The sequence below is a fragment of the Myotis davidii genome, unplaced genomic scaffold (assembly GCF_000327345.1).
Source record: "Myotis davidii unplaced genomic scaffold, ASM32734v1 scaffold826, whole genome shotgun sequence".
In the NCBI taxonomy this organism is placed as follows: domain Eukaryota; kingdom Metazoa; phylum Chordata; class Mammalia; order Chiroptera; family Vespertilionidae; genus Myotis; species Myotis davidii.
The window spans coordinates 1,517-10,377 of record NW_006297142.1 but is presented as its reverse complement, the minus strand read 5'-3'; the positions used below and the strand labels follow the sequence as shown (position 1 = coordinate 10,377).

The window sequence follows — 8,861 nt, the reverse complement described above, 5'->3', positions numbered from 1 at the left end:
ACAGCCTCCAGGGCCAGGCACACCCGCCCATTTCCCGGCTCCTCTGCGAACTCCACCCGCTTGAACCCCGGGGCTGTGTCCGATGTTGGGGAGCCACGTCAGGACCTGGAGGCGGGAGGAATGAGGAAACTGAGGGAAAACGCTGCCTCCTCTTTGCTGCAGGGGAAGGCACAGGCCTGGGGGGCAGCCGCCCAGCAGTGAGCCGAGGTCTTGGAGGGGAAGGGACAGGGCTCACAGCCCAGTGACAGAGAAGGGCCGGCTGGGCCCCGGGCCCGGGGGTAGGGGGATGGAGAAGGCCTGGGCAGGGATGGAGCTCAGTGCCCCGTGCCACAGTGCCTCTGGCGCCCTGTGCCGGGGCATCCCACCCGCTGGGCAGGGAGGTGGTCGGCAGGTCGCTGGAAGCCTTTAGAACAGGGACTCGTTGCTCTCGCCTTCCTGCAGGCCCGGGACCCGGAGCCCTGGGATTGGCATCCACGCCGTCAGGAGAGGCGACCCCTCAGCCCAGCTCGGGCTTCGTGGTTTTGCTTTTATTTTTAATAAATATTTTTATTGGTTTCAGAGAGGAAGGGAGAGGGAGAGAGAGACAGAACCGTCAGTGATGAGAGAGTCATCAATTGGCTGCTTCCTGCCCGCAACCTGTCACACAGCCCCGGGTCCGCCCCCCGCCCCGGCTCCCGGGCAGGAGCGCCAGCGGTCAGAGCCCCGGCCACGGGCGTCGGGTCGTCACTGACACTCAGTGTGGAACAAGCCCGATCTCCTGACCCTGCAGACAGGGAACGGAGGGCTGGGGTGTGCAACTAGCCCACAGCTCCCCAGCTGAGTTAGCGGCGCCTGGGACCGGCTGTGGTTCTGGGCTGGGAGAGCTCTGTGCAGGGCGAGGCCGGAGAAGGCTGACACCTCTGGGCACTCTCCAGGCTGCAGGGGCCAGAGCTGAAGCCCTCCCCTCCCTCCTGAGTCCCGCCCACTGTCTCCTGGACCTGTGATCTGACGCTCTATCCACTGAGCCATACCGGCTGGGGCCACATTTACCACTTTAAGAGTCAGGAATAGATTCCTCCCTGGTGATGATTTCCCTGATGTTAGAAACTAGGGTGGTCTCCCACTGTTACGAGTACAAATAGATTCCGTGGGAAAATATTTATAGTTAACATAATAATTTATAGCTCACTGTATCTGTCTCTATTTAGATAGATAAATATATCTGTTTTTCAAAGTGGCATTAGCAGCTGTAAAGGCGGGAGAGGCGATGTGACTACGGTTTCATATTGCCAAAGAGACATTCAAGTACACGGAGCCCACGGGCAGTTCCACCAGGGTGAGACCACGTGGCCTGTGCACGTAATACCCACCCTGGCCACCAGGGGTCCGCCTTTCGCCGTCTGTTTTTCCCTGGGAATCCGTTTGCTCCAGCAGGCAAACCCAGCAAAGGCATGGTCCTCTCTCGGTTGGAAACATCTGCCTTTTAAACGTGTTTTTATTGATCTCAGAGAGGAAGGGAGAATCAGCAACAGCAATGATGAGAGAGAACCACTGATCGGCTGCCTCCCGCACGCCCCCCACTGGTGCCAAGCCCACAGCCCAGGCCTGTGCCCTGACCGGGACTCGAACCGTGACCTCCTGGTTCATAGGTCGATGCTCAACCCCTGAGCCCCCCGGGCTGGGCAGAAACCGCGGTCTTTCGGAGAATAATGCTGAGCCTGTTCCAGCTCTCACTGGAGAAAATAATAACAGAGATGAGAGGAGCAATTGCCCGTGTGCTGCCTCCCAGATATAACTGTTGTCATACGGACTTGGGTCTTTTTCTGCCCTATGTGTGACGTGAGCAACAATTCATGCTGCTATGGGACTGGCACCGTGACGAAGGTTTTCTATAGATTAACGCCTTGAATCTTCACCACAGACTGAGAAGGTGGGGCAATTTTTCCCGTCATGCTTTTATATATAGTACTTGTACAGCCTGATTGATATATATGCGATATCTCATAAATGCCACCGTTTCGGGGATGTAGTTTAGTATGTTTTAGTACATTCATGGAGCTGTCCAGCCATCTCATGATTTAATTTTAGAACATTTTTGATCCCTCAAAAAGAAATGCCGTACACATTGATAGTCAACCGTCATTTCCAGCCCTGCGCTTTTCCGCATCTAGAAGAGAAGATTCTTTTATTATTAATTAGTTAATGAATGAATTGCTTTTTATTGTAGTAAGAACATTTAACATGAGATCTACCCTCGTAACATAATTTTTTTTATCCTCACCGGAAGATATTTGTTCATTGATTTTTTTAGAGAGAGTGGGAGGGAGGGAGGGCGGGAGGGAGGGGGAGAGCCAGAGAAGCATTGATGTGAGAGAAACATCGGTTCGTTGCCTCCCGCACATGCTGGACCGGGGTCGGCGCTGAACCTGCAGCTCAGGTATATACTCTTTTTTTTAGAAATATTTTTCTTATTTTTTACAGAATGGAAGGGAAAGGGATAGAGAGTTAGAAACATTGATGAGAGAGACACATCGATCAGCTGCCTCCCGCACACCCCCTACTGGGGATGTGCCCACAACCAAGGCACATGCCCTTGACCGGAATCCAACTTGGGACCCTTCACTCCCCAGGCTGACACGCTATCCACTGAGCCAAACCGGCGAGGGCTCAGGTATATACTCTTGACTGGGAATTGAACCTGTGGCCCGTCAGTGTGCGGGCCAACACTCTAACCACTGAGAGATACTGGCCAGGACGCAGCAACATTTTAAGTGCACAATGGAGTATTATTAACTATAGGCACAAGGTTACGTAACAGACCCCTAAACTTACTCACCTTGCATAACTTGCATTGCTGAAATATGCCTGTTGAATAGCAACTCCCCACTCCCCTCTCCCCCTAACCCCTGACAGCCACCATGCCACACCCTGCTTCTGTGAGTGTGACGGTGTCAGAAACCTCAGAGACGTGGGACCGTATAGTCCCCATCCCTCGGGGACCGGCTTGTTTCACTTCGCGTAGCCCTCAGGTTCCAGCCTGTTGCAAACGGCAGGGCTTTCTTCTCGTTGTGACGGAACAATATCCCACTGCGTGTCGGTACCACGGCTTCTCCGTCCGTTCCCCGGTCGGTGGGCGCTTGCTGGCCTCCACACCTCGCTATTGTGAGTGACGCTGTGATGGGTACGCGGTGCGGCTCTCTCTCCGAGACCCTGACTTCAATTCTTTGGGATAAAAATCCAGAAGTGGGGCTGCTGGGTCTTAAAAAAATTCTATTGTTCGCTTTCTGAGGAGCCGCCATGTTGTTTCCTACCGTGGCCACACCTGGGACCCTCACATAACAGGGCACGGGTTCCAGGTCTCACCGGCCCGGGTTCATGTGTGTGTTTTGCCAGTGGCCACCCTCCCAGGCGTGAAGGGAGAGATCATGGTCGTTTCCATTTGCGTTTTCCTGGTGATTAATGAGGGAGGAGCTGTTCTTGTCTCAGAATTACAGGTGGCCAAGTGGAGCCCAGCATAGTGCCCCATGCCCTGGCCACATGATTGGTCCAGGGCTGGACACATGACCTGAGGTGGACCCATCGGACCCCTCCCTGAGGCTCTGCTCATTTCCAAGCCTTAAGGATGTCAAGGGCTGGGGCAGGGGCGGCAGTGCCCTTCGCCTGGAGGAGGCTGGGGAGAGAAAGCAGGAGAAGAGAGAGCATCAGAGATGGCGGGAGGGACAGAGGCCGGGGTGGGGGGAGGGAGCTGGTGGGTGTTGATTTCTTGGGCGCAGCCACCGAGCTCCGCGGACCTGCTGTGGTGCCGCATCCTGGGCCGGCGTCCTTCCAGTGAGTGTCCTTTCCGACTCAGCGGCCGGAGTGGTCCCCGCCCTGGTGGTCCGGACCGGATTCCAGAGCCCTGCCCGACGGACGCACGTCCCAGGCCCAAGCAGAGGCACCACTCGTATTAGCACCATTGAAGAGAGAGAAACATCAATGAGAGAGAAACATCGATGGACTGCCCATTGCCTGCCCCCTCCTGGGGATCGAGCCTGCAACTCCCGGGGCATGTGCCCTGACCAGGAATCAAACCAGTGACCTCTGAGTGCGCGGGACGAGGCTCAATCCATTGAGAATAGGGCTCGGCAAAGCCCCAGACACAGCTGTAGCCGGTCCCCTGGGCAGGGACGCAGGGAGTGTGTGCGAGTCCTGGGGCGGCCCCGGTGGCCTCCTGGAGCAGCGCCCACGTCTACACCACCGCAGGGGCCAAGCCGATCCTGTTGTTGGCGCGATCGAAGACGGTGAAATAGAGTCGCAGGAACACATCCCCCAGGACCCAGAGGCTGGAGCTGCCTGAGGTGTCGATGTCCATGTTGCAGAAGCAGATGTCGGTCTGCTCCTGGAGGGGAAGGACGTGCAGCCCTCAGCCGCGCCCTCGCCGCCCGCCACCCCGATGCTCGGCTAAGAATCCCCGCCTGCTCCCCGCCATCCCCGTCGTCCTCGAAGACCCGGCCCAGCGCCCGGGCAGCCCTCCGGGGCCCATGCCCCCTCCTGGGCACTGCCGGCTGGTGGGGAGCTGCCTGAGCTCCCCGTGTCGGCAGCCTCAGCACAGGGGCCTATGGGGAGCTCGGCTCCCGGGTGCTCCCTGGTTCGGGGCGCAGAGGCTTCCAGTTGCTCTCCGTGGCTGCCCACGCCCTCTCGGCACGCCGTGGGGACCGGCGCTGCGCTGCCTCCGCTGCGTGCCAGGCACTGCCCGGTCATTGCGCACCGCTATTCATGGCAGCCTCTAACCGCCCTGCAAAGAGGGGGTTGGGTACCCCATTTCACAGCCAGGGAACTGGGGCCTAGCAGGGGCGTTTGCACCCCAGGACTAGGGTGACCTTATGGTTTATCACACAAATCAGGACACTTCGAGATGGGAAGGGAATACAGCCCATGATTACGGGGGGGCCACTGGGGCTGTCCCCAGCCAGCCCTACCGTCCCTCCTCTTTGCCTGTCTCCGGGGTTACCGCCTATGTTCCAGCCCAGCGGTCAGAGCGCCCCCTTGCCCTGACGCTGCCTGAGGGCGAGGCCCTTAGCGCGCTCTCCTGGACCCGGCACCAGCACTGAGCCGGCACAGGCGGCTGCTCCGCATTTTTCCGTGGCTGATGGATGCCCCAGACACCCTGCTATCAAGAGGCTTGTGCTGTGGGAGGCGCCCTCCCAGCCAGGGCTGCTGGCCAGCATCCGCAATGGCACGGTCCTGCCTCCAGGGGCCTCTCTGAGCCCTGGCCCCACAGGTCCCTCCAGCCCCAGATCTGAGAACCAGCCCCCAGGGCAGCCCCTCACCCTCTGGATGTAGGCGCTGGCTGGCACTGGGTACGCGATGCCGTTGATGGTGAAGACGATGTCAGGCAGGCTCTGGACGGCCTCGCAGCTGACGATGTACTGTGTGAGAGAGAGGGAGGGGGTCGGCCCCGCGGGTCCTTCTGTGTGTGGGGAGCCCAGGGTGACCCCGGGGCGTGACCCCTCACCTCGCCGGTGCTGGTGTTATGGGCGTTGATGCTCTTCAGAATGTTGAGGACGGGGTCGAGTGGGCCAATCACCAGCGAGGCCCCGGTATCCATGATGGCCTGGCAGTCGCCGGGACAGGCCACGACCGTCCCGTTCATGGAGATGCTGAGGGACAAAGCAGGCACCAGGGTCACCCGTGGCCTCTCCCCCGCGGCCCTCCCAGCTGCCTGCAGAACCGCCTGCAGCTCCTGCCGTCCTGTCTCCCTGGACAGACTTCCTCTCAGGCCTTGAATGCATTGTGCTCTCGGTGCCTCAGGGCCTTGGCACGCGCTGTCACCCTTCCTGGACCCACCCCGTCCCCTTTGTCTGGCCGATTCCTCCTGTCCTCCAGGGTCCAGATCAGTTGCTACTTTTCCAGGGAAGTGTCCCCCAGAGGAGATCAGACCCCTCCTCCCCAGACTGGACGGCAAACCCTCCTGGTGTCCAGCGTGCACGGGGTGGGCACTCCCGATGGCTGCGACACCGCCCCTCACGTGTGTCTGCCCTGCTAGTCGGGAGAGCAAGCTGTGCCCTGCGTGCCCCCTCCAGTGCCCGTGCCCAGCGCACAGCGCATGCTCCACTGTGTTTGCTGCGGGAATGGCAGGGCACGTGAAGGAATGAGGGTCAACTGGAGACACGGACCTGCTGTCCGGCCAGTGAGGAAAGCCACACGGTGAAGACGGAGGTTCCCGGGAGCAGAGGCTCAGAGAGAGGCAGGGAGTGTGTTGTTCCCCCGCTGCCTCGCCCACCCCCCCATAGGCCCCTGGACGGGGGACGCCTGAGCCGGCCCAGGACGCGGGACGTGGGTTGGGCTCCGGAGCACAGTTTAGGCCTCTGTGTGACAGAATCACGTGGCCCCCCTCAGTGATCGCCCCTGGCCTCAGCCACCCCGGTCCCCGCTTCCTGATGCTCTTGGTCCCATCCCCTGGGCCTGGGCACCCAGACCGGGTGGGTGGGGGTCCCTTTGTGTGATTTGCTTTCAGGCCCTAGGATGGCGCCCACATGTCTCCAGGGCCAGGGAGCATCTCCCTAGGCGGGGCGCCCTCCCGTGTGCCGGGGCTCCCCTGTTTTCACGTTGGCGCCCTGTGTGCTGGGAACCCCTCGGCCTGGCGACCTGGATGTCCCTGTTCTGACGGTGGAATTCTCGGCTCCGGAGCACAGTTTAGGCCTCTGTGTGACAGTATCACGCGGCCCCCTCAGTGATCGCCCCTGGCCTCAGCCTCCCCGGTCCCCGCTCCTGGTGCCCGTGACGCAGGCCCAATCCCGGTTCTCTGGTCAGGACCCTGGTCAGGGCGGTTATGAACCCGTGTTGGGGTGCGTGCCTGTGCGTGTCTGTCCGAGTGTGTGCGTGTGCACTGTGCCTGCAGGTGCGGCTGCCACTGGCGTGGCCCTCAGCGTCTGGAGGTGGGGGTGGGGGTGCTTACCTGTCCACAGTGACCTGCCAGAAGCCCTGCCTGCTCACCGGCACCCACTGGAGCTCGCCCCGGTAGTAGGAGTGATCCACGCCGCCGAACATCACCACGCTGCCCTTCTCCTGGTTGCTGGGAGAGAGGGGGGGGAGAGGGGGCTCTTGTGAGGGGAGGACGGTGGGTGGCGTTTCTCCAGCTCAGTGACTGAGGGTGGCACTGGCCAGCGGCCACTTAGCCACACAGCACAGGGCCCCGCGGAGCAGGCACTGCCGTGACCCCCACTGTTCAGAAGGGAACTGGGGCAGGGGCACCGAGCACAGACCAAGGTCAGTCCCCTGGCCACTGAGGAGCACAGCCAAGCTGTGAGCTTGGGATTCTGGCTGGGCTTCGGCTAGAATGTCAGCATGTTGGGCTCCGCCGGCTACGCGATCTCTATCGCAAGTGCTCGATGCTGCCATTGTAGCGCAGAAGCAGCTGCTCCTGCTCTCTCTCCACGGAGGCTGAGCAGCCTCGCCCCCGGCCTCCGTGCCTCCTCTCTGGTCCACCCTCCTCCAGCCAGCGCCTGCGGGAGCTTTCAGACACAGATGGGATCATGTCTTATCCCTGCCTGGGCCCCTGCAGAGGCCTCCACACCCACCTAAAACCGAACCCCTGGGGCGGCCTTGCCCCTGCCTGCCCCTCAGACTCCACGCCTCCCTCTGCCTGCCTCCCTCCCTCCCTCCCTCCCAGCGCTCCAGCCACACTGCCCCTTGCCGGTCCTCTGTTGAGCCTGGGCCTCTTCCTCTCCCCCCTCGCCCGGCCTCAGTTCAGAGAGGTCCTTGCACTGCCCATCTGAAACCGCGCTCTCATCTCTGTCGTCCTATCACCATGTTTCCTCGCTTTCCCGGAACCAATCACTGCCTGGCATGTTATCTGTTCCTTTTATTTATTTACTTGCTTCTTGTCTGCCTTTTCTGCCTCTCACCGGTCTCCATCACGGGCACAGAGCAGTACCCAGCACATAGTAGGTGCTCAATGAATGTTTGTTAAACGGCTCCCCTCCTTGCTTTGGTACAAGCACCCCAGAGGCTCAGCTCATGCTGCAGAGCCCGGGGCTCAGGCCCCCACAGAGCCCACAGCCTCACCCACACCCTGCATCCTACACTCGGTCTGCCCGCCGGGTCCCCCTCTAGCCTGTGCTGCTCCCTCCACCCCTCCAGACCCTCAGCCAGCCAGGGAGCTGAGTGTTTCCACTGCCGGCCCAGTGACTGGAGACCTGCTGATGGCCTGACCACCCGGCAGAGGGGGCAGCCCCATGGCCGAGCTCGAGTCCTGCCACTGCCAGTGTTTGGCTGGGCCATTCTGTGCAAAGCTCCTCTCTGAGCCTCAGTTTCCCCACCCATCAAAGGAGGGACTAGAAATACAGGGGTTGGCAAACTTTAGAAAATGCTAGATTATGCCCTAGCTGGTTTGGCTCAGTGAATAGAGCACTGGCCTGCAGACGGAAGGGTCCCGGATTCGATCCCTGGCCCTGGTCGGGGTGCACATAACAGGCAATCAATTGATGTGTCTCTCTTGCATCGATGTTTCTCTCTCTGTGTCTTTCCTCCTCCCTTCCACTCTCGCTAAAAATCAATGGGAAAAAAGTGAGGATTAACAACATAAAATAAAAATGCTAGAATGTCAGCATGTTGGGCTCCGCCGGCTACGCGATCTCTATCGCAAGTGCTCGATGCTGCCATTGTAGCGCAGAAGCAGCTGCAGACAGGATGTGACCGAAGGAGCAGGGCTGTGTTCCAATAAAACTTTATTTATAAAAGCAGGTGGCGGGCCACATGTGGCCGAGGGCCACTAGTTGCTGACCCCTGGACTAGGCTGCCCCTCAGGAAAGAGGGGAGGCCGGGTCGTCTACCATTTCTCAGGCGACAGAAGGCATCTGGGCAAAGGGCCTGCCCAGCCAGGCTGACCTGCTCAGGGAGCA

The 8,861-nt window shown here is 60.0% G+C and overlaps 1 protein-coding gene across 1 annotated transcript in view; it reads right to left on the bottom strand.

Annotated features, from left to right (window-relative positions):
- Positions 1-4,025: 4,025 nt before the first annotated feature.
- LOC102770608 (pepsin F-like) overlaps positions 4,026-8,861 on the bottom strand; it is a 6,129-nt gene continuing 1,293 nt past the window's right edge. The window contains exons 3-7 of the mRNA XM_015569805.1: positions 8,848-8,860; positions 6,917-7,033; positions 5,474-5,618; positions 5,289-5,387; positions 4,026-4,357 (exon numbers count right to left, since the gene is read on the bottom strand). Of these exons, the coding sequence (XP_015425291.1) occupies positions 4,208-4,357; positions 5,289-5,387; positions 5,474-5,618; positions 6,917-7,033; positions 8,848-8,860 (524 nt within the window). The 3' untranslated portion in view covers positions 4,026-4,207. The remainder of the gene's footprint in view (positions 4,358-5,288; positions 5,388-5,473; positions 5,619-6,916; positions 7,034-8,847; position 8,861) is intronic.